The sequence below is a fragment of the Rosa rugosa genome, chromosome 2 (assembly GCF_958449725.1).
Source record: "Rosa rugosa chromosome 2, drRosRugo1.1, whole genome shotgun sequence".
NCBI classification, from domain to species: domain Eukaryota; kingdom Viridiplantae; phylum Streptophyta; class Magnoliopsida; order Rosales; family Rosaceae; genus Rosa; species Rosa rugosa.
The window spans coordinates 51,642,641-51,668,526 of record NC_084821.1 but is presented as its reverse complement, the minus strand read 5'-3'; the positions used below and the strand labels follow the sequence as shown (position 1 = coordinate 51,668,526).

The 25,886-nt window shown below is 37.5% G+C and overlaps 2 protein-coding genes across 2 annotated transcripts; both read right to left on the bottom strand.

Moving 5' to 3' along the window:
- LOC133732290 (sodium/calcium exchanger NCL-like) lies at positions 1-5,668 on the bottom strand. Its single transcript, XM_062159813.1, has 9 exons — positions 5,071-5,668; positions 3,560-3,760; positions 2,980-3,161; positions 2,724-2,869; positions 2,223-2,481; positions 1,896-2,041; positions 1,445-1,703; positions 499-801; positions 1-349 (listed from the first exon to the last, which is right to left on the bottom strand). Exons 1-9 carry the CDS (start codon positions 5,507-5,509, stop codon positions 101-103), a joined length of 2,184 nt encoding a protein of 727 aa, XP_062015797.1. The 5' UTR covers positions 5,510-5,668; the 3' UTR covers positions 1-100.
- Positions 5,669-12,740: 7,072 nt separating this feature from the next.
- On the bottom strand, positions 12,741-16,117 carry LOC133732781 (sodium/calcium exchanger NCL-like). Its single transcript, XM_062160361.1, has 7 exons — positions 15,370-16,117; positions 14,781-14,966; positions 14,257-14,441; positions 14,025-14,173; positions 13,636-13,918; positions 13,264-13,566; positions 12,741-13,165 (listed from the first exon to the last, which is right to left on the bottom strand). The coding sequence occupies exons 1-7, from the start codon at positions 15,740-15,742 to the stop codon at positions 12,917-12,919; spliced, it is 1,728 nt and encodes a 575-aa protein (XP_062016345.1). The 5' UTR covers positions 15,743-16,117; the 3' UTR covers positions 12,741-12,916.
- Positions 16,118-25,886: the final 9,769 nt, after the last annotated feature.

The following is a 25,886-nucleotide window of genomic DNA, read 5'->3' as shown; positions in this document are numbered from 1 at the left end:
TTTACTGAATCTAATCTTACAAAAAAGAATGGCAAAATTAGTGCCAAATGTGCCTACTTAGTACAAAATTATATTTCTTTACTTCAGAGAGTTTCAGTATTTAGGTATAACCGATGACATCATTGATAATATAGACTAGAAGCAATGATACTGGGTAGAGCAAGAAGGCAACGAATGCTGTCCAGAGAGGAAAGGTAGATCTCAAACTTGCAATGAGACCCACCACAATGCAGACTATTAGAACTACTAATACTTCTGCAGAGAATTCCCATGTCATTTCACGAACATAAATTATGGCCAGAAGCACAGAAAATCCCAGCACATTGTTCATAAAAACCCCACCATAAATCTGCATCCAAAGAAAACTAATCAATTAGTCTATATTTGACAATGCAGTCAATTTAATCAAGGTAATGTATGCCATATAATGTTTAAAAGTGCAGAACGACAAACTGAGAGTGAGAATAATAGGTGAAGTAATTGGACACCAAAAATTACCTCCGAAAATGTCAAATCAGTGGTTCTTGGTGTTTGGCGACTTGCTGCACTAATTGCTGAAATTGCTTGTCTAGCATTGGTTGCTAACGGGACAAGCACAAATGCTACGAAGAAAGAAGGTATGCCTGCAGCGCCGGAGAAGTCCTGAACATTATCTATGAGAGGTTCTGCTAGAACTGCTAGTACAACAAACCCGATCACCATATATGAAATGGCCTTGAACCAACCCCATAATGACTTGTCAACAGGTCCACCGCTCCTAGTTTCTTCATCGACCAACTTATCTGTTGCGTCCCAAGTTCTCTGCACAATCATTCGTTTTTGAAGAATTAAATTTGATTCCAAACTATCATAGTTGAATGTGTTAGCTTGATATGATAAATTACTAGTACTCTAGTCCTTAATAGCTTAAGCTTTAGGTTTGTTTAACACGCATCACCAGACTTTATTAATTTTTGGGTTAGGCTCTTTGAGGCATTTTATCAAACAAATTTCTTGGATCTTAAGAAATATAGAAAGAGATCAGTTATTTGGGCAAATTAATCTGGAGAATTTGTTTAGAGTGGTGCATGGTGCAGCTATACATTTCTCTCGATCGAGCTGCATGTGGGATGATACGACCTAAATTAACTTGATAGTTTAGCCAAAAGATAACAAATTAACTTGACACACATTCGCCTGGCTAGCCCTAGCTAGTTAAGAAAGAGTCGTGGGCGTTCAAAATGGAATTTTTCTAAGATCCATTGCTCGATTTTGCATGCTATGCTCCCAAAATGCAGAGAGACTTTCGAGGGTCCAGAAAGTCATGGGAGAGGCAGGCTAAGTAAAATAGCTTAAGTTTTTGGTTTGAATCTACTAGCTGGCTAATGAGCACAATCTGCAATTCATCATTAATTTCCTTTATAATTTTGGAGATCAAATTGATGCTCTAATTAAGTATACTTACTTGGTAGAGATCGTCCTCCGACTCTAATGACGAAAGAGTTTGGGTATCATGGGATTTATTCATCCATTTTGTTAATCCAGTAACGAATTCCTCCTCATTAATCAAATGGTCTCCACTTGTGTCAAGTTCTTCTACCAATTTGTTAACTGATTCATCAACGTCGAGTGGAATGTTACCAGACTTGATGCTCATGATCAGTTCTCTTAGTTCTGCTTCTGATATATTATTATTTCCATCAAGATCAATCTGTTCAAACAAGCTGTTTTTTCATGCAGAAACAGTCGGTCATTAGTACACACCATATCACAAAAAGCATATAGGTCGAAGAACATGTACGTACCACTTGTATGGATTACATTGCTGATCCCATCTCTCAAAGAGATTTAACTAGCAATGTTATCCATAATTTAATGGTGGTACAGTTCGGGAAAAGATTTTCATGTGTACTAACCTTCTAATATTTTCCATATGAGGCATGCCATTCTCTGTGAGAATGGCTCCAACTGAATTGCTTTGGACGTGTCTTAGTACTTCTGACATCAAATTCTTCTTCATTTCGCGTTCTTTTCTTCTATTTTGAATCCAAGGTTGAAAAACCTGTCCATGCCACCAACAAAGGAGCTTAAATATGAGTACATTAACGACTTTAATAATTAATTATTAGGGCCCTTGGAAGAAAAAGAGGAGATTGAACATAAACAAAAACTTCAAAATTTTACACTTTGACAAGCATTATGTCGATAATGTTGAATCCATACATGGTATGGCTGAATATTACCTGGTATATGTCCTCCAACGATCTTTCGGTATTTTCTTTATGCACTGACTTGTACTCATCAAGCCATTTTGTGAAGCCATTCATGAATTCATCTTTATTAATTTTTCCATCATGATCGATGTCAAACTGTTTCATCACTTCTGCTATTCCTTTGTCCTCATCATTTTCCAATGATGTGAATTTGATTTCCTGAAGAAGTTTTTTTACTTCAGGAATGGATATATGATTGTCACCATCTTCATCGATTTCCTCAAATAGCCTGCAAATATTAGTCATAGATTAGTTGGTATCCAGAGAAGGGCTTATACTTTTGTATTCGGCAAAATCTCATACCGTAATGGCATAACGAGGAATTAATTTGAAGAGAATATCGACACGTGTGTTGTAATTAGGCGCAAGAAAACAGGAACACTCAAACTCATCAACTGCTATACACCAACAAGAACTTCGTAGATATCTTTCACAATAAGAGAGGAAAAACAAAATTGAAAACCTTAGTACCTTCTTATGGCACGTAAATTAGGTGCTCCTTGGACAGTGAGGATTCTCCCTAGCGCGTGTTTTTGCACATGTTGTAAAATGTTTGATACCAAATGCCCATGTTTCACAAATTCTAATCTTCTTTTTTGGACCCAGGGCCGGAAGACCTGTACTTATACATAGTAAAGATAAAGGAGATTATGAGTACTTCATAGACATTCGTAATAGTACAAGAATATGGTGAGTTCATTGACAAATTAGTCACGGATGTGTCTACCTGATAAATGAAGTACAACAATAGGAATACAACAGAAACACCGAGAGCAATCAAGATAAAAATGTTTTCCGCAGAAGAGGAGTGGAAGATATTGGGGATTTGCATTATAAGAAATGGAATCACTGAGAAAATCATGATCCTTGCGAGGACGCTGGTCTCCAAATCAATTGTAATACCACAACCTATAAATCAGAGAAAAAAAAGAATACAAAAAGAAATGAGCCAATGCTAATACAATCAGTTCAACCAATCAGCCAATGCTATACAACTAAGTTGGAGTTGGAGCTTCTAAGTACTAAACTGAGAAATTGTCAGAGGTAGGTAAACTAGTAATTAAAGGTAAGAGATCAATAAGGTACTAATTGTAAGAGGAAAACGAATGAGAGTTTGCTGGTCACCTTGGTCAAGTGAGCATGTTACGAACCTATTAAAAGTTTGTCACACGCACATAGATTGTTAGTGTATGCGACACGTGACATGCTATTAATCGGCGATCACATTTAAATTAATGTTTGCAGAAAATGTAAATCCAAGAAAAACTTGTTACTAATTTAATCGAGAAGAAATTAAGAAAACTGACTAGTCAATAATGCAGGTATTCTTTCCCATGAAAAAGCTGTTGACAAATTTGTATCATTACAACTTGTGAAGTGTTGCCGGCCAGCAATTACACAAGTCCCCCAAACTATTGTTAGGAGCAAAATTGATGTTCCCGCCAACAATCCAACTCCAGTGTACACGTACTCTTCAGCAATTTCCTTGGTGTTAAAGAATCCAGAAGCTGTGAAAAGTTATCAACAAATTAAACATATGGTAACAAAAGTTAGTCAAAGGAATGCATTCTATGTACAATAGTCAAATCAAACCATGCCAGAAGAACATCCACCTAAAAAAAACTTAACATACTCTTTTTATGTTGGCCCGCCTTATATACATACCTCATTTATTGAAAGTAATGAATCTTTAAAGGAGTCACATTTTTTTTAACTGGTAAAACAACCATTGTACTATTGAAATCTAATCAAACGCCAGAATAGTACAAATTCTAAAAATACGCATAACTTACTTATGCCACGCGACTACTCATTATATAAATATTAATGCTTTACCTGAGCCTATAAACAAGACAAAAACACCTCCCATTGGTCGTTTTAATTTGCAATCTTTTTATTATCTATACTACCAAACATCGATCAATGTGTAGCAAGAATAGTTAATTTGTTGATATTAAATCTTTAATGTTAGTGAGAGCATAATCCTAGTACATATCAATGATATCATATATGGACGATAGTTGGAGTAGGCGGTTCTCCTAGGGTTCCCAGCTCATCTGGGATTGAGGGGAAGAGGATCAAGTGGTTATCTAGTGTAGGGTTAAACTTTATTCTTGGATATTAATCAATAAACTATCATCCTAATAAAAGAAAAACAAACTTTCAGAAGGGAGAAAATTTTATGTGGGACTCTTCAAAGCCGGACAACAGTTGACTTGAAAAAAGAGGGTCTTTGGCTCTTTGCATTCCTCACTTGCTTTTCGTACAAGGCACGAGCTTCCCAAACCTTAAGTAATTATACATGCATCAACAAGTCAAAACTGTATTCTAGCATATAATCCCCCCATTTATTATATATAGTATTCGAGATCACTAATTAATTGGATAATTATAGATAGTGATCGGTGACGACCGGCGACAATTAAATACATGTGCAATAACAGCTAAATAATTGACGCCACATGTTTTTCTCTATTTTCTTTGGTGATGAGAATTATAGCAACTACAATAATTCCAACTACTCTCTCTTCATGATCGATATCCAGCAAATGAATTTGTGATAGCTGTATTTCTATTATTTGTCATAGTCTTATTTTTGTATAGTGCTTGTGTAATTTCTCAGTAATTCGTTGAAAGAAAACGAAGTGATCGATGAACTATCCATCAATCTTAGTTTATTTTTCAGAAAATACGTAATATCCGTCTAATTTTAAATTGACACTCTCACGATATATCATAAAATTCATATGACAGTATAAAGAAGATATAGCATAGCCGGAAATTAAAGCAGCAGAGATTATTGAAAATTAATACGTACCAAGAAGCAACAAAGACTCTGGGAGGGCGCCGAGGACATGGAAAGCACTAGCACCGAAGACACCAGGACCCAGAATCTTGAAGATCTGCTCACCTCCGGCGGCCAAGTACGACTCTCCATGGAACAACAAGTACTCATACACCACCATCAAGAACACATGCCCGTAAACACTGTTCGAGCACGGCAAGAACCCGTACAGTTGGTCGCAGGTCTCCTCAGACTCGGCGTCAATTCCTTTGAGAAGTTGGAAGGAGCTTCTGATCGTCCCATTACTTTGGTTGAATCCAACATAATGATGATGATCATCAACACCGTCTGAAACCGATTGAGCACTAGTAGTAACAGTAGTAATATGTCGAAAAGAACGGCCTCTGACTTGGACTAATACAGCAAAAAGAACCAAAATGAAATATACAGCATTTTTGCTGATTGTGTTCATTCCCTCTAGCAGCTGAATGATCGAACAGGAAAACTATATCTAATGGAGGAGGTAGTAAAGGATGTATATACTTACAGATTTGAAACTTCATTTCTTATATCTATATATAATGTATATTATGGTGATTTGTGGAAAAGTATTAGGAAGAATGGATGTGCAAACATAAGGTCAAATGATCCTATGTTGATTTTGGTGTATTAGGTACGGTGTTTGTTATTTTGTTACTTTATTCCAGATAAGAGAACACCCAAGCAGCCATGTTTTTGACAACGTGTACTTTATATATAATTAATGAAATAATTAATCACTAGAAAACTAGGAATGATGAAATAAGAATAAAAGAAAGGGTCCTTAACCCAAAACACAAAAATTGGCCAAACTTATCCGACTTACTTCATCAACAAATTTTTATTCCCACTAACACAATTTAAAGTAAAACGATAATTTTGCCCTCAGCCTAATTAAAAAACTACATCCATGCCATCTCTCTCTCTCTCTCTCTCCCTAGTAGAAAAGAATACTTCAATTCAGGGTTAATTCGATAATTCTATTCATCCCACAATGAGGGTATATATACAAGTACAAAGGAGTAGTCTAACTCTAATAGGAAACAATCTTTCCATAATTACAGGATATCCTAATTAAATAAAATCCTAATTACATACAGATTTACAGCGATTCTACACTCCCCCTCAAGTTGGTGCATAGATGTCTATCATGCCCAACTTGTCAACTGAGCTGTCAAATACCTTCCTAGACACTCCTTTAGTAAGAACATCAGCTAATTGCTCCTCTGAGTTTACAAATGGAAAGCGAATAACCTTTCTGTCGAGATTTTCTTTAATAAAATGACGGTCAACCTCCACATGCTTTGTTTTATCATGCTGAACTGGATTATGTGCAATCTCAATGGCAGCTGTATTATCACAATGCAAATCCATAGGCTTTTTAAGCTTGTAACCCATGTCTTTCAAGACATTACGAATCCACAACATTTCACAGACTCCGTGTGCCATACCTCGGAACTTAGCTTCTGCACTTGATCTGGCAACAACTTTCTGCTTCTTGCTACGCCAAGTGACAAGGTTCCCTCCAACAAAAGTGAAGTACCCAGATGTAGAACGTCTGTCAGTTTTATCACCAGCCCAATCTGCATCTGTGTACCCAACAACTTCCAATTCATCTTTTTTCTGAAACAGTAACCCTTTACCTGGCGCCATCTTCAAGTACTTCAAAATACGAAAGACTGCATCCATATGCTCTTCACTAGGACAATGCATAAATTGACTAACAACACTCACAGCATAAGCAATATCAGGTCTAGTATGTGAAAGATAAATCAACCTTCCTACAAGACGTTGATACCTCCCTTTGTCAGTTGGAACTTGATCAGGATAAATAGCAAGTCTGTGATTCATCTCAATGGGTGTCTCCATTGGTCTGCAGTCCAGCATCCCTGTTTTAGCAAGTAAATCAAGAACATACTTCCTTTGTGAAAGCAAAATCCCCTTCTTAGACCTTGCAACTTCAATACCCAGAAAATACTTCAGTTGTCCCAGATCCTTCATTTCAAACTCCTTTGACAGATACTTTTGCAATTCATTCATCTCTTTCGGATCATCCCCTGTAACAATCATGTCATCAACATACACAATAAGAGCTGTAATCTTACCATTCTTGCGTTTGATAAACAAGGTATGGTCAGAATTGCTCTGTCTGTACCCAAAGGCTTTCATGGACTTTGAAAATCTTCCAAACCAAGCTCTTGGAAACTGCTTCAGGCCATACAAAGACTTCTTCAATTTACACACCTTGCCAACGTCACTTAGGTAATTCTTAACACCTGGGGGCACAACCATGTACACTTCTTCCTCCAAATTCCCATTAAGAAACGCATTCTTCACATCAAACTGGTGCAAGGGCCAATCTTTGTTTGCTGCAAGTGAGATTAGAATCCAGACAGTATTAATCTTTGCCACAGGTGCAAAAGTCTCCTCATAATCAATCCCATAGCGTTGTGTATATCCTTTGGCAACCAACCTCGCCTTGTATCTATTAATAGTTCCATCTGCATTAAGCTTCACAGTAAATACCCAACGACACCCTACAGTCTTCTTTCCAACCGGCATAGGTACTAGCTCCCATGTTGCATTCTTTTGAAGAGCTTCCAATTCTTCATTCATCGCCTTTGTCCATTTTGGATCCATCAATGCATCCTGCACATTACTAGGAATAGATACAGTAGATAATTGATCAACAACAAGTGCATGTGACCCAGAAATCCTATGGTTAGACATAAAATTAGCTATAGGGTATTTAGCTTTGGCTTTGATATCTGGTTCATATTGTTTCTTAGGAATTCCCTTGGTAACCCTTTGTGATTTCCTAGGTTCGACACTTTCTAACCCAGAAGATTCATTAAAGTTTAGGGGTACCTGAGGAGGATCATTCTGAGCGGGATCTTCAGTTGGTGATGCAGAAGGGGGAATATCTTGTGTGTGAGCTTCAGATACGTCTTGATTTTGATTCAAACTATCCAGAAAAGTCGTCTCTTCTGTCTCGGAATTCACAACACTCTGTTCGGCAGTTACATGTTCTGTTTCGGAATTCACAACACTCTGTTCGGCAGTCGCATTTTCTGTTTCGGAATTCGCAACACTTCGTTCGGCAGTCGCATTGTCTATTTCGGAATTCACAATGCTCTGTTCGGCAACTGCATTTTCTGTTTCCAAATTTCTACCCTCAAATGTATCCTCCAAATTTTCCAAGTCTTCAAAGACATCAAAATCAATAATAGAACGAGGATTCCCTTCACAACCTCTCTCCCCCTGAAGGGAAGACTGAGAAGCTCCCCCTGAGTAATAAGGCTCGGATTCACGAAAAGCAATATCAAGAGAGACATGTATAGTGCCAGTAAGGGGATCATAACATCGATAACCCTTCTGGAAGTCAGCATAACCAACAAAGATACACTTACGGGCACGGGGATCAAGCTTGCTGCGTTGAGGCTTGGGAATATGAACATAGGCTGTGCACCCAAACACCCGGGGCTCCAAATTAGGCATAGAAGGGATGGTTAAAACTGTATGAAGCTTCTGATGAGGATTCTGAAACTCAATCACCCGTGAAGGAGTACGGTTGATAAGATATGCTGCTGATTTTACTGCTTCTCCCCAATAGGACCGAGGTACATTCATGCCAAATAAGGAAGCACGAACAACTTCCATCAACTGCCTGTTCTTCCGTTCTGCTAAACCATTCTGTTGAGGAGTATAAGAATTGGAGGTTTGATGACGAATTCCATGTGACCGGCAAAACTCAATCATAGGGCCATTCACAAACTCTCCACCATTGTCAGACTGAAACACTCTGATGGATTGTTGATACTGAGTTGCCACCATTTTGTGAAATTCAGTAAACATTCCAAATACATCACTCTTATTCTTCAGTAATGACACCCATGTCATGCGAGTGCAATCATCAATAAACGTTACAAAATACCGAGCTCCAGAAAGAGAAGGAATTTTCGCAGGACCCCAGACATCGGAGTGAATCTTCATAAAAGGAACATGACTTTTATTAAGACTTGGTGAATATGAAATACGGTGACTCTTGGCCAGTTCACAGATGTCACAGTGGAAATCCAAATCACTAACAACTGAAAACAATTGAGGTTGCAGCTTCTTAAGATAACGAAAGGATAGATGACCTAAACGGCGATGCCATAACCATGCAGCTTCCTTCACATTCTCTACCCCGTTGATCTGATTAGCTTGTCCCAAAAGATGCTTCTGTTTCTTTCCAGTCTCTGTCAGATCCAGATAGTATAATTTCCCCCTTCTAACACCATAACCAAGAATCCGTCGAGTCAGAATGTCCTGAAACACACAGAAAGACGGATAGAAGGTCACAATACATGCAAGAGCTAAAATAACTTGACCAACAGACAGGAGATTATAAGCTAGTGATGGAACAACTAAGACAGATTCAAGGGTTAAGGTATCAGATAAAGCAATAGAACCTTCTCCGGTGACCGGAGTTGGAGTACCATCAGCAGTAGAGACAACGTCTTGAGGGGAACGTCTAAGGTTTTTCACAAGACTAGGGTCATTGGTCATATGGTCAGATGCACCTGTATCAATTATCCATGTACTATTAAAAGTAACCTTACCCTTCATACCTGACTGCGCTACATTAGCGGAGGCATTGTCTAGGTAAACTTCCTCTTTAGTAGCAACAGCGGCCTTGCCCAGATTCTTTCGCGGTTTCTTGGTGAAGTCCCACCAATCAGGGTAACCAATCACTTCATAGCACCGCTCCTTGCTATGACCTAATTCCCCACAGATAATGCACCTTTTGTTTGCATATGGATTTGGTTTACCTAGAGGACGGTGTGGAGAAGGTCCTGAGAAGCCTGGAGGACCCTGTTTGCGTTGAGCCATAACAGAAAATTCGGTAGTCACCGAATGCCCCATAGCCTGTTTCTCTGATTGCATCATTGAGGAATTCATGATTTTCGCAGGATTGGATTTTCAAGGGTTTCAAGATGGATATGAATGTTTTTGAAAAAAAAAAAGTTTTTTTTTTTTTTCGAAAAAAGGTAGGGTGATGGTGGTTTGAAATTCAGGATGGTTTGATTTCAACGGTGGTGGTACGCAGCGGTTTGTGGTGTTCTTCGGGATTCAGGATTCAGGATTCAGGATTCAAAGGATGCAGCGCAAGTTCAAAGGATTGAACCTGCTTTGATACCAAGTAGAAAAGAATACTTCAATTCAGGGTTAATTCAATAATTCTATTCATCCCACAATGAGGGTATATATACAAGTACAAAGGAGTAGTCTAACTCTAATAGGAAACAATCTTTCCATAATTACAGGATATCCTAATTAAATAAAATCCTAATTACATACAGATTTACAGCGATTCTACATCCCTCTCCCCAGAAGGCGGCTCTTCCTACAATGCTGACCTGATGAAGGCACTAACGATGTCGTCTCCACCTCTGTATATCCACTGTTGTTGCTTTCCTCCTCCTCGTAACCGCTGTGTTCTTCCTCTTCCCCTCCGACCCAGCCCTAGAGCTCGCTCGGATCCAACTCAACCACGTCGGAGTCTACTCATCGCCGAAGCTCACCCTAGACCTCTCGTTCTCGCTGATGATCAAGGTCGATTAGTTCTCCGATCCGCCACCGGTCATGGAATCGGACTCATCCTTGAGCCCCGAACCAGACTTCACTTCGGCTTCAACGACCGCAATTTCTTTGATCGGGTTGTCAAGATTGCAATTCCTCCGATCGGGTTCTCAGAATATGGTAATTGTACTCCGAGAATCTGTCCGGAGGTCGAGTCCAAGATTTGCTCCGAGTGGGAGCTCGCGTCGACGAGTCGTTCTAGCTTCTTCTTTTTGTTTCTCATATAACAAGCTATGTGGTCGGAGCGGATCACATTTTTTTTTCCCATGACAACACATGGTTTAATATGGTGTAGTTTTTGTTTAACATGATTGGCCTGGCGCTGTTTCGTTTGGATGTGGCAATCTAGTCGTTCTGTTTTTTTTTTTTTGGGTAAAATGGGGAAGAAGGCCCAAAACGAAAGAAAAAAGAATTTTTTTTTTTTTATTAGGGGGCAATAAAGGTCTATTGGGGCGCAATAAATGTTTTGAATTTGATGTAATCTTCTCGTTTTTTTCCTTAATCAAAGTTTTATTTGTCTAATTTTAGGGAGATTAGTTTCTATTCCGGCAACCGAAAGGTCTATTGGGGGGCAATAAACCTCTCCGGCCCCATATGAGATCTCCGACGACAACATCTTTGGGGACTTTCGGGGAGGTTTCATAAATTTTTATTGCCCCCCCAATAAAGGTCTATTGGAGATTTGGGGGGGCAATAGATGTTTATTGCCTCTCTATTGGGGGGCAATAAAGGTCTATTTGGAGCATTAAACTTTTCCGGCGACCTATGAGATCTTCGACAACCTCTTTGGGGACCTTCGGCGAGGTTTTTAGAGAAGTCCGGTGGTCGGCAACCGGTGACGGGAATCCGGCGAAGTCCCTAATGGCTTCTCTCTCTTCCATTCTCTCTCTTTCTCTCTATGTAACAAAGGGATGAAGGTAAAATAGTCTAAAAAAAAAAAAAAAACTTATTTGGATATTAGAGAATACATTTTTAGAAATTATAGGGAAGTTGTTGGAGTTACTCTTAGGTTATAGATGAAAATTACGTACAAGATCGATAGCGTTTGGCAGGTCAAGCTAGTTAATTGATCTATTATTGCAACATAATTTTCTTTAGTTTTTGGGCCATCTGTCATATGGACCTTGCAGAGTTGCAGCAGGCTGTCATGCTTCAAGCACATGGATTTGTTCATATTTTCTTGACTAAGGTTAAGTATTAGACTATGACAAAAGAAATGGTTAATTATTTTATAGAAAGGGTTTAGTCTCTAATTACTATAAAACATGCATGAATGTAATATTTGACTTCATATATTGATATACGTAAGTGACACAGTTTTAGTCTCTATCTACAAGACTACAACGTAACTCCATGTTCCAAATTAACTTTCAAAAAAGAAGTTTAGGTCTCAGTCAAAAGATCTTGCATGTCATTTGAACTACAAACATTGTTTTCATTAGACCCCCCATCAATAGTTTCTCTACCAACGTCTCATTTTGCTCTTTTAGCTCTTGAGTTTTCAATTTGATGATGATTGGCAACCGAACACCCTTTTATGGTGTTCATGATTATCTAGAGTTAATAACACAATGTATTTTGGTAGCTAATTAGCTACCGCGAATTATGCGATATCAACATCGGAAGTTGTCGGCGTGTTTACGGACCAAAAATAAAGTTATTTTTTGGGGGTTTAACATCAGTTCAAATTGGCTATTATATAGCCAATGGCTGCGCGGCAGCTATTTGAAGATAGCCGCCAGCGGCTTTCAATTCATTCGGTAACATTGGATGGATACAGAGTTTAACTTCTTCTGTTTTGTCTTTCATGATCTTATAACTAATACATTATATATTCTCTAAAATATAGATTCTTTTAATCCAGACAATAAGTCGATCCAAACAATTTTGGTAGTGTGGTGGGTAAATATATTCGCCCCTGGAAATTAGAAATGATCCACTCGACTTTAAAGTACCATTTAGATGGCATATATCAATTCTCTAAATGTTTCCAAAAAAGCAAAAAAGAAAGAGAAGTAAGGTCAAAATTGCAATGCTGGTTCTTGTTTGGTAGTATAACCAAAGAGCATACAGAAGAATATTAGTTGGTTTTAAGGAGAAGATTAGTCAAGGTAAAATGAAGCACTTAAAGAATAATGCAATATATTGTTCTAGCTGTTTAGCCTAGCCAAAGACTGCTATTCTATTTTCATCTTTTTAACATTTCAATCATGATCTATGACCAGCCAAAAATAGAATGCAGGATGTAAACCAATGCGAGCAACAAGGGATAAAGCAGGACGGCTACTACCGATGTCCAAAGAGGCAAAATGGTGCGGAAGCTGGTGAGAGCACCCATCACAATGCAAACAATAACGAGAACCAGCACCTCAGATCCGAAGTCCCAATACAATCCCTTGATGTAAACAATGGCCAAGAAAACTGATAGGCAGAATAGATTATTCAGTGTTACCGTTACGGATAACTGCACCAACAAGTTCAGACATAAGGTTTAATGATCAGACGATTAATATGAATGTTTTAGCCAATGAAGCTGAGGCTAGAGAATAGTGGGAAATGAACCTCAGACAATGTCGATGAGACTGTTCTCTGGGTCTTCTGGCGAGCCATTTTGATCGCTGACAATGTTTCACAACTGTTTGTAGCTAAAGGCAACACAATGAAAGATACAAAGAAGGTTGGAATGCTGGTGGCTTCCGAGAAATCATCAACAGCATCTACCAAAGGGTCAGCAACTAGAACAGCGATACAAGTTCCCAGCAACAACATCATTGCTGCTTTGAAGGAGATCCACTTGGGGCTTTTAACATCCTTGTCCCTCTTATTTTTCGCAGACACCAACATGTAGTGCTCTTGGTTTATCACCTGTACTTATGAACTTTATAATAATTAATCTATTACTAGGGGAAGTAATCGTTGTTAAGAATCTTATACCTTTTGTATGCCCGTAAAGGGGTACTTAATTGAGCGGCGGCCAGGCTCATGAAAAGCATTCTTTGGACGCTTTGCCTTATTAAGCCACTCTGTTATGTGCGCGATAAACTCTGTGACATCAATGCATTTATCCCCAGACCTATCAAACTCTTTCATAATGTTATCCAATTGATCATGATTCCTACTCGAACCAGTCTTTGCTGATTGGATTTTGATAAGCAGTGTTCTCATTTCATCAGGTGAAACAAATCCACTACTATCAGTATCAAGGGTCTTAAACAACCTGAGGAAAGTGGCATAACAAAATCACATGGAGTTCAATAAATCATGTAGCACCTACAACTGAAAATACTAAAAAAATAAAAAACTATTTTCTTTAAATGACTAACCTTTTGAGAACATCTTTATTAGGTTCACCGTCGCTGGTTAGGAGCTCTCCTTGTGCGCAAGAATCTAAGTATATTAAGAGTCCTGACATAACTTGCTTGTGCTCTACATAATTGATACGGCTTGTCTGTATCAAAGGTTCACAGTAGAACTGCACCAACAATTGCAAATTGATAAGCATCAACTTCTAGTTTACCATATAACAAGCTGTCAACAGATTAATGAATCAGTTACCTCATAGAAGATATAAGCTATAGTAAGTACCACGGAGACAATGAGAGCAATTAAAATTGCAAGGCCTTGGCCACCTGAACTTAAGTGGAGAACTTGAGGTACTTGAGAAACAACAACTGGGATGATAGATATGATCATAATCCTTGCAGCATAAGTAGTCCAAATTTCTGTACTCACACCAGAACCTGCAATTGCAAATCAAATTACTTAGAGATGACTTGTTACTATATATCATCGCTAAAAGCAGTAAATACTAAATAATACTAAAAACACGAATAAATTATGGGATAATGTTTATCTGTTAAGGATTGACTTCCCTCCCTAAAGCATGCTATGAACAGGTTACTGCAGAATGCTGTTAGTATATGATACATTGTTCTTATACTAATTTGCTTATACAAAGAACCTCTTCACAAATTAATATTGCTAAAATGAAAAAATTTGATAGAATATAGATAAAAGTTCGAAGTATTTACAAAATACAGTAGATTAAAGAAAGCCTTCCAAAAGGTAGATGCACATACCTAATAGGCTGAACTTTTTTGTGTCTTTTGTATCTTGGCCTTCCGTACCCTCAAGATCACACTTGCCAGCATAAACACATAATCCCCACACAGCTGTAAGGTAGAAAACAGTTGACCCAACCAGCAATCCTACTCCAATGGAAACTTTACTTTGAGCAGTTTCTGTACTGGCAGTGAGCCCGGATACTAGGGAAACAAAAGAGATTTGTGAATCAACATCCAAATTCAACTATAATCTATTCATATATCTATTCCATATCTTTCACATTTAATTTCATAGATATTGTTCCCCATGAGGAATACAAAACACACACATGCAAGTTTTTACTCTCAAATGTTGGCCTGCATACTTGATTTCTCTCATCCGCTATAATACCATGTTTTAGTTAGAAAATCCAACTGAAACTCAAATTGTGTACAATGGGTAGAGGGCCCAAAATTTTATGTGAATATATAGATCAAGTATATTCTCAACAAAACAGCACCAAGCCACCAACTGGGTCAAAAAATATATTTAAATTTTTTTCTTAAAAGCGAAGAAGCAGAAAAGCAGATGATAAATTGTTAGTGATCAGGGCAAGTATTGTACCTAGAAGTATAATGGCATCTGGAATGGCACTGAGGAAGTGAAACAAATTGGCTCCTACAGAGCCATTAACCTCAAAAATCAGCTCACCTCCAGCAACGACATAATATTCTCCAATTATATACAGAAGAACATATCCCACAATCAAGAAGAGTTTCCCCAAAACAGTATAAGAACATGGAAACAAGCCATAGAGTAGACTGCAGTCCTCGGAAGAATCTGTTCCTCCAAAAACAAGAAGAGAAGTTTGGGTGACTGCTTCAATATTATCATTGCCATCTGAAACTAAATTAGATGAGCTGTGTTGCAGAGAGCGGGCTCCAACTTTGAACAGTATTATGGCAAACAGAAGTAAAGTAACGCATACAGTTTTCATGTCTGACTTGAACAAGAAAGCAGAGGATATGAGAAAAGCTTAAACAGTACAGATGAGGATCTAGCTGCTTGATTAATTTCTACCATATTCTGAGCTAGCTAATTTTTTTACTTATACTCAAGTTGACTAAGATTATGTAACTAGCATTTCATATAGCCTCTAATTCCAAGTTGATACAGACAAGACAAACAAAAAATTCTCATTGGGAAGGAGTCCAACACTAATTTAAAATTATATTTATTTCAGTTGATTTTAGTCATTATATTGCAGTGGATTTCTTATAGATATGAAGCAGTCAAACTAGAACTAGTAACTCATTAATTAAAATATAAAATTGGTATTAGACTATTACTCCAGATTAACAATCTGCACTTGCAACTGGCAATATATACAAAACAATAATATCTCTAATATAGTTGACTCTACACAAGTACCTCCCGAAGTCCTCCTTGTGGACAATGCATGTGGCAAGCACAGTAGGGTCTGCGTGAATGTTACTCCAATGTTGGTTCAATATTGTCAGGATAGACATGCTATATACACAACCAGCACTCCAAATCTGCAAATTTATCAATATATGCACTGTCAAAAACTGTTCCCACAATAAAGATAATAATAGTAATAAGAATATTTGTCTTCTGGAGTTCTGGACCAATTCGATTAATAAAATTTATTACTCAACCAGAGATCACAACACTTGTAAAAGATCTTCGAAAAAGATCAATGAAAATAGTGGTTTTGTTTCCTTGAAGAAGCAGAAGATGGTCTAATGATGGGTTTTACTTCTAGTTTGAGAGTTATGAAGGCATGGAAGAAGTAAAAAAATTGGGGTTTTACCTATCTTTGTTAGCAGAGGATCGAGATAATTAGAAGAGTAAGATCTGAGACAAATTGGGGTTTTGCCTTCTTCAAGTTTTAACCGTTTTGGTCTCTTGAAAATCAAATTAATCTGACATAAACTCCTTAATCAACAAAATCTATCAACAAAGATCATGGACAACACAATGAATAAAAATATCTGTTAATATCTGGGCACAATGTTCAAGAAAATGAGCCTACTAATAGTTGGGATTATGAACATATGACTGCAGATATTTGTGCATTCTTTTTACATATAGACTAGTAAACTTAAATCAGTAATTAAATTAGGGATAACCTATCAAATGCCTTGCAGAGGAAGCAATGTTGATCTAGACTATCCAAGTACTACCCTTCTTGAACTCTTGCATCTCCCATGAGGTAGCTATGACCAGCTGAAAAACAGAATGCAGGTCATGAACCAATGTGAGGGACAAGGGATACAGCAGAAAGGCCATACTACCTATGTCCAAAGAGCCAAAATATTTCCGAAGCCAGTGAAAGCACCCATCACAATGCAAGCAATTGTGAGAGTCAGAGCCTCTGATGAGAAGTCCCATTTCAATCCCTTGAAGTAAACAATTCCCAAGAGAACTGATAGGCAGAAAAGATTATTCCGTGTCACCTTGACAGATAGCTGCACCAAGAAATTCAGATATAAGAATGATTAGATAATTAGACTCATGATATTTAAATATCACAACATCAATCAAAAGAGACAGATGTAGAAAACAGAAAATGAAGCTGCGGCCAGAAAATTAATGGGAAACTAAACTCGGACAGTGTCAACAAGACTGTTCTCTGCGTCTTCTGGCTAGCCATTTTAGTTACTGAGGATGATTTGCTATAGCTATAGTAGCTAAAGGGAGCACAAAGAATGACACTAGAAGGTTGCAATTAGTGGCATTCAAGATATCATCAACAGCAAAAGCGTGCATCCATTGGTTACGAAAATATGTCAATCTCTGTTTTGGAAAATGCAAAGCAAGATGATTGTAAAAGATCAAGATACGCATTTACCTAGAAGTACAATGGCTTCCAGAATGGCACAGAGGACATGAAATAAATTGGCTCCAATAGCACCATTAACCTCAAAAATCAGCTATCTCCAGCAGCCACATATGATTACCTAATGATATACAGAAGTTCATACCCACAAAATCAAGAAAAGTTTCCCCAAAATCGTATAGAACATGATGGCAACCAATAATAAAGTATCTTGCATCCTCACTAGACCTTGTTACATTATCAGTGCCATCTAAACCAAAAGCTCTGGCTTCAAGAATTACTGCAAAAAAAGAACCAAAGTGCGGCATACAACCTTCATAGTGATGATTTCTCTTAATGCAATACTCAAAAAGAGGGGATTCAATGAGGATACTTATTTGCAGCTTGATTAAGGTATATTCTATGTATTGAGGTTACGGCACAACTAGATAATAATGCAAGTTTGTTGTAAACTTTAGCATATTATCATAATGCGAATGATCCAGTATTTTCAAATCTGGATAATTCAACTTGATCTATACATGTGTCAATAAACTAAACATTCAAATCCGAGGATAAACATCTTAGCATACAGCTTGATGTATACAAATGTCAAGATACTAATGACCTAATAATATCTTGGTTCTCATTCCTTGAATGAGCACTGAGTTTGGCAGAATCCTGAAAGATCAAGATACCAAGACATATAACAATGAATGAACGTTCATTTTACTTTTAAGTAATACAAATTACAATGAGAACAAGAATATAATTGGCAATCCCCAAACAACAATGCGGCCAAACTAAGAGAAGAATCATAATTTTCCCTGCGATACGATTTAGGGCTAATTCTAAAGTAAGCAAATCGATCAATAGATTCATCATCATGCCAGAAGTGAATCAAAGGCTAATTACATTTACCCTTCCATGCACTGGGGCTAAAAGAAATTATATTTCCTGTCAACTTTCTGAGTTCGTGATCAATTCCGTTTAGACAAAACCAACAACGATTTGATACACTGGGATTGAGCCTGACAAAAGCATACAATTCGAATACTACAACTTGATTCTTGTTCTTTAAAGTAAGACTAAATAGGATCGTAATCTGTGCAATGTGCATATGGGTAGTACAAATGAATCAGTCTAAATAATACTAGATTAGTGATTTTGATGCAAAATTCCTACTTAACAATCTGCATAAACATCTGGGGAGGAAGAGGAACCTTCCCGCCAGAAGAATAATAATTTAACTACGAAAAACATGCCTTTCAAAGTGGTGCCTACTTGTCCTCATTCTAGAGAGAGCATGGCATTGGCAGCAAGCTGCTTGATAGCAGCAACTGAAATTTTCTCTTCCCTTTTTGTATGTTGGGTCGAATGTGGGCAATTGAAATTGTTTTTTTTTTTTTTTGGATTGTATACAACCAGTAATTTTCTATATATAAAAGTATAAAACCCTTCAGTTTCGTTTTCTTTTTCTTTAATTCTTTTTCAGATATTTAGCCAATAATTATTGTATAGTGGTTATGGACTTATGGACTACTATGTTTCGTGGAGTTTCTAGAACCGATTTTGGTGTATCTTTAGATGTACAAGCGAGGAAAGTTGACAATCAAGGAGAAGGAGATGACGGTGAAGAGACGAAGGTGGTGACATGGTGTCGACAGTAGGGTGGTGGTAGTGCTGGGTTTACTAGAGTCCCAGGAGTGTCTAACAATCCATTTTGGATTCAAATTTGCTCACCACCAATATTTTGGTGGTGATACCACCACTCAATATAAAACTGTCATGTGTTATAAAACATAATTATAGTTAATCATGATGTTTTATTAAACAAATAAATTGTAAGTATTAAATTAATTCTACATGACATGACAAGTTTTAATTGGGTAGTGATATCACCACAAAATAAAAATGGTGAGCAAATTTAAATCCATCCATTTTGGTCGGGTCGGAGTCACAATGAGTGTAGGCTAGGTCGATCAAAGGATTGGTCGGGTGGACTCTGGATGGCGAGTTAGTGTTGGCACAAGTGTGGTTGTATGATTCATTGGTTTTCTTGGCTGGACGGGAGGTGAGATTCAAGGATACACTACTCTTGCGCATGGGTTATAACATGAAGTTTTGTTTAGTTGAATCTGCCATAAAGGCATTGCGCAAGACGAGAAGGTAATAAAAATTCTCATCATTTTTTAAAGAAGCCTTTCCTTTGTGCTTTGGTTAAGAGTTGGAGCTTTCTGGGTTCCAAGAGTGTGTCATTATGGACTTTCAGCTTGAAGTTTAGTGCTGGCAAAGTTGGGTTCTATCACATTCTTGTTGACTATTGATAGAATGACTTTTGTACCCTACCCATTGTAATCTTTCATTATAAATGAAGTTTCTCTTCTGATAAAAAAAAATGTATTCCTACATGGTGTCAGCCATAATGTTGGCAAATACATGTAGGGGCAATATGAATGAAAATGAATTGATTATCATCAAGATGAGGCCACATAGACCAATCAGATTGTTGAAGAACATGAACATGTGACGGTCTAAAAATACTAAATAGTTTTTGATTTTTTTTTTTTCAATTGGGAAAATATCAAGAACATTACATGAACATTTGCCCACTGAAAATTAAGATTAATTGCTTTCTAAAATATCACAATGGTATCTGAGGTTGAAGACCCGACACACTTTTCGTACTTTCCATCAATAACACCGTTAACCCTAAACTATTATTTATTTTTCAAAGGGTAATTTAGTATTATCTCTCTATCATACATACCAGGTCGCAAAACCTTACCCACAGTGAAGTTCCGCGACGGCAAAATCATACTTATCGCGTTGTCGAAGCTCGACCAGACCACCGGTGCTGTTTCGAAGTATCAGGTTGTCGGAATTGTCAAGCTGAGCAGAGGAGACGTCGCGGCTGGTGGCGTTGGATTCCCATAGGGCCTACTTATCTCATCTCCTACAATATTTGTCTCTGTAATTGAAGTAATTTGAGCAAAAATTGTAGATGGGTTTTGTTCATTTTGATTGAAAAATTCGGGATTTTTGTTTTCTGATGCCAATTTGGTCAACCACAGGGGGAAATACTCTATGGAAATTAACGTTTTAGGTTTTGGATTATCTTGTTTTCTAGCATCTGGGTTTTGTTGGAGGATTCAAGGTTTCAATGAGGAATTGAGGATCTGATTTTGGTAGATTATTAAAGTGGAAGGGAAAAGATGATGCCCAATCAAAGTTATTCTCGGATCGGTACTTAAGAGCTGAAGGATCTGATTATCCAGAAATGTGGAGACCCAATTCCTTTTATTTTTTTTGAGAGAGTTCCATGTAAAATCATATTTTTATGGGCTAAATACTGTTTAGTACCCTGCATGTGCTATAAGCCCAACATCGATTCAGTCCCTCGACTTTCAATTTCATCAAAAACACCATCGCAATATCATCTTCTCGTCCAATAGGTCCCTCCGTCTTGATTCCGTCAATTTCAGACGTTAAGTGGGACCCACACGGAAGTGAAATTCTCCAAATGACCTTGGCTCTTCATTGTCAGTTCTGCCCTTCTCTTTCTTCTTCCTCTCTCCACTTCTGCAAAAACAATTTATTCTCTCTTTTCTAACATCAACGGAGCTCAGCTTCCCGTTTCGATCAGAGACTTTAGTCTCGCATGTGCTTTACTCTCCTCCTCTCAATCCTTAACCCACGAGCTTCTCTCGTATATCCCCAAACACTTCCCGGTCGCCGCCAAAGCTTATTCCGATTACGGCGAGTAATCTATTGATGGTTTGTTGGCCGAGGAGAAGGGGTCGCTGCTGAAATTGATGCCTGAGGTGATATCGTTGCTGGAGTTGGTCAAGGCACCAATTCATGTCATGGAGTGGTTCACTGAGCAAATCCCCTGTTAATCTTATGCTCAGGCCCATGGACTCAGAGCTGCAAGCATTCAAAACAGATAGAGTTTCCCGAAAAAGGAATGCAAAAAGTGCGTGACGGTTGCATTGGGTTGTTGGGATTATTTTAATTGTTCGCATCTCATTTTAACTCGTGAATTTTCCCCACCGATCTTCTGTCAAAGTTTGCTTCTTTCTTCTGTTTTTGAATTTGGCTATCAAAGTTCGATTCTTTGTTCTGTTTCTGAATTTGGGCTTTGGCGAATGTGGGTGGATTTGGCAATGCGGTTGTGAGATTGGAACTGCATTTGAATTGGTTTTCTGTTTTTGATTTTCAATGAAGTTGCGGCGATGTGGTGTGTGAAAGAGGGATGGAGGTTAGATTTGATGGTACCTGTACATGTGCGGTACGATAAGCTTCCATCGCCGGTGATTCAGTGGCCCAAGATTCAGTCGCCGGGGATTGCGAGGTCGCGTTTGCAGGTGTGGTTCATACGGTTGTGCTCAAGCTTGTTTGTTTCGACTTGTTTGGTTTGTTTGCAGGTGTGGAATTCGCTTTGTTGATGAAATTTAAAATTTGCAATTGTGAGGAATCCAATTTTGAATGCTTGCAGCTTTGAGAACTCGGAGCTTACAGAGTAGAGAGAGAGAGAGAGAGAGAGAGAATTAATTATTAAAAAGCCAGGGTCATTTTGGGAATTTCACTTCCATGTGGGCCCCACTTAACGTCTGAAATTGACGGAATCTCGACGGAGGGACCTATTGGACGAGAAGATGATATTGTGAGGGTGTTTTTGATGAAATTGAAAGTCGAGGGACTGAATCGATGTTGGGCCTATACCACAGGGTACTAAACAATATTTAGCCCTATTTTTATTTATTTGTGGCTACATTCCGCATTTTCAAATGCCCCAATTTTTATTTTCCACTAGAAATAAGTCACCGAACTCATTTTCATCATATTTTCATTTTCTAAATTTAAAATATAGGCATGATAATGTTACCGAACGCCACCTAAGTATTCAACCTAAATTCAATCGGTGTAGAGAAGGCCATAAGAGCATCTTTAGCAGACTCTCTATTTTTGCTCCTTAGCTATTTTGGAGAGCATGTTTAGTTTCTTTATATATTTTAGCTGCTACACCAGACTTCTAAGTGACTCTCTCTATTATAACTTTTAGCTATCTCGCTCCTAAATATAGAGAGCGAGATGAGGCTCTCTATAATTTAAAACATTCCTATTGAGTTATTTTATATAACATATAAATATATTTAAACTATTTAATCTTCATTTAAAAAATAATATAAATTCAGAACTCAAAAATAGCTAAAATGGCTAGCTAAAATGACTCTTCAGCTACTTTAGCTAAAATTTAACTCAAAAATAACTAGCATTGCTAAAGATGCTCTAACCCAATCATACAAACTAATATATATATCTATAGGGGATCATATTTTACAACATGAAATAATTCTCCACATCTGCACACTTATTTCAAAGCAAGAGCATTTCTATGGAAAGATGAAACCAGCAGAGATGTTTTAATCATTAATTAATGTGGTCCACTTTAAGTGATTCAAATATCACCTATACATCACATTTTATATAACGTTACTGACGAAAAAAAGCAGTAGAAATCAGCAAGAATTTTGACTAACATACAGTACGCGTGTGTGTGTGTGTGTATATATATATATATATATATATATATATATATATATATATATATATATATATATAGCCGTTCAGAAGTGGATGTCCGCAACTCATAAAAAGTGCGGACATCGCTTTAATTTCCGGGCTGCATCAGGCGCCGACGGGTAGCGTTGCTCGTACCGGACGGAACCAGGCCACGATGTCGTCCCTCTTCTTGCTGCTGGACTAGTCAATGAAGGGTTCGAAGTCGACCTTGATGGTGCTTCCATGATTTCAGGCGAGCTCACTGCGCATCACTGATAATCCGATCACTTTCGCCTTCGCGTTGATGGCTATGCCGTTCAGGATGTCCAGAGCTTTCGTCCGGTAACAGAAACGCCGCCATCGACGCCTGAACCATCAAAGAGAGGACAACTCAGAGGTTAGTCGAATTATAGATGATTGCAAAGATTACTTACTTGCTTTTGATGTTATTGGAATTTGACATGTTTTGAGAGAAGCAAATAGTGTGGCAGATAGATTAGCCCATTTTGCTAGTTTAGGTCATGTTATTGATCTATCTTTAGAAGAAGCTCTTGATTTCTTGCAGGATGTCCTCTACGAGGATTTTTGTAAAGCTTCTATGAGCGCTCGGGGTTCAGGTATTACGTCCTCCCCAATGCGACAACCTATAATAAATAATAATATGGGCATAGGGATGAGTCTCCTAGCTTGACTGGGTTCCAAAAAAAAAAAAGATTGTTCAAAGTCCCAAATATCTAGCGACTTGTCGATTGTCAACCTAAATTACTATCGCTGTCAATTTGTATGAATAATTATTCAAATTTGTCCATATATGGCTACAAAAAAACAATTGAAAGAAAAAAAAGATGTTAGAAGTGGTCAAGTAGTCCAGGTCTTTTAATTAACGGAATTTAACAATGAGACTTGCGATATTTTCTGTGATCAGAGAATTGACAGAACAAGTATGAATCTTGCTCGATGATCGGAATTCGGAACCATTCAATAACGTTAGTCTCTATTCAAAGATGGTCGATGAAGACAATTAACCAAATTGTACATTTTCAAGGTACAAAATACAGTTCAACGTAATTTAAAGCCTATATACAAACGTACGTAATGCCTCCAATACTAACCACAGCTGAATCATCTGTAGTTAGGCTGATTTTTGAGATATAGTATATGTATAGAAGTCTAAAATATGAACAACGTACGGACCAGATGAAGAGCCTTACATAAACTTCCTCGAACTAACCAAACAAAGACAAATTTGCTCAACGATGTTCAATTTGACTAAGATTTGCTTAAATATAAATAGAATGGTATATTTATCAATATATAATTAACAAGTCGGTTCACAAACGATTTATTAAACAACTAAATAAATAGATCCATGAGTGGAATGACCTTCTATAAATAGATCTCTGAGTGGAATGACGACGTACCTTCTATTTATTTTGTAATTTTTGGCTACTAACTCACTATGTCAAAAAGGCCTTCAGACGACAGACAGTTCTGTCGTCTGAACGAACAAAAATGTGTCGTCTAGTACGATGTCGTCTCTTGGGCGTATCGAACGACAGAAGAGTTCTGTCGTCTGAATTTTCAGACGACATAAAAAATGTGTCGTCTGATGAGTTTTGCATTTTGGGAACATTGTGATCTGTTTCTTTAAAAGCATTCAAACAACGGTTTTGTATTGTCTGATAAACAAAACAATGACAGTATTTTTTGAAATACTATTCTGTGAAGCATATTGCAAGACTTATTTGTGTGGTCTGAATGCCCTTAAATAAGAAATATGAAGACTCATATGTAGTGTCTTCTCTCATACAACAACACTTAAAGGTTGTGTTAATTTACTTTACACGACAATTATATGTGGTCGTAAAGTGTATCAGAGAACAATTAAGTGTCGTTCTATGGTTGATTTGTATGACATTTAAGTGTTGTGTGAAAGATTTTTCAATTATACATATGTGATGTTGGGAAATGGTTTAGACAATAGATTTCTGTTATGTCAATCTCATTACGACGACAATTTACTGTCGTTTGAGATTATTTAGACGACAAATTTTTGTGGTCTAAATATAACAAGGACCACTAATAGTACGTGTTTTATATTGTCTGTAATCACGTCCAATCACACTTATTTGTTGTTGTTATACACTGTGCAGCTGCAACCACACATTTTGGTGTGCTTTTGTTGTAGCTTGCAGTTTGTGATGACACATTTTAGTAGTCCCCTGTACAATTGGTATGCATGCATTCTGGAAATTAAAATTGCCCATTAATGAAAGTATGAAACCATAAAATCCACATTCAAAATCATTCATTGCAATTTCCATTAATCCACTAGTATCTCATGTACACAAACTTAATCATGAACTTCAGTTCAAAATAACTCATATATACTAATCTGGATCTGAAGACAAGTCTAAATGCTTAATGAATGAAAAATTTCTACTAGACACAAGTTAATAAAGGAACTAGCTAGCTATACTGCTGTACTGCTGTACTAGTTTCACAATCTGATCATGAACGGAATCACCCAAATCATAGAAGTGGTCATAGAAAACGGAATGGCCAGTGAGCTTGCAGAGACACAAACCTGCTGACCCATTGCAGAGACACAAATCTTTCTTGACCCCCATATAGACTTATGCTGCATATTACAAGAGCAACTAGTCTTCATTCTCAATGAGGAACAAGATATTGCAGAAAAAAGAACAAAAACCTTTGCTGCAAATCTGGTAGC

Bases quoted from the DNA above. Each gene is read 5' to 3' on its own strand.
- LOC133732781 (XM_062160361.1), bottom strand. From the start codon at position 15,742: ATGAAAACTGTATGCGTTACTTTACTTCTGTTTGCCATAATACTGTTC. The intron at 14,174-14,256 runs GTAACTGATTCA...TTGTTGGTGCAG, and splicing joins TAGCTTATATCTTCTATGAG to TTCTACTGTGAACCTTTGAT. The intron at 13,567-13,635 runs GTATAAGATTCT...TCATAAGTACAG, and splicing joins CCTTTACGGGCATACAAAAG to GTGATAAACCAAGAGCACTA.
- LOC133732290 (XM_062159813.1), bottom strand. From the start codon at position 5,509: ATGAACACAATCAGCAAAAATGCTGTATATTTCATTTTGGTTCTTTTT. The intron at 3,162-3,559 runs GTCAGTTTTCTT...TCTGATTTATAG, and splicing joins AATACCTGCATTATTGACTA to GTTGTGGTATTACAATTGAT. The intron at 2,482-2,723 runs GTACTAAGGTTT...TAATATTTGCAG, and splicing joins AATTTACGTGCCATAAGAAG to GCTATTTGAGGAAATCGATG.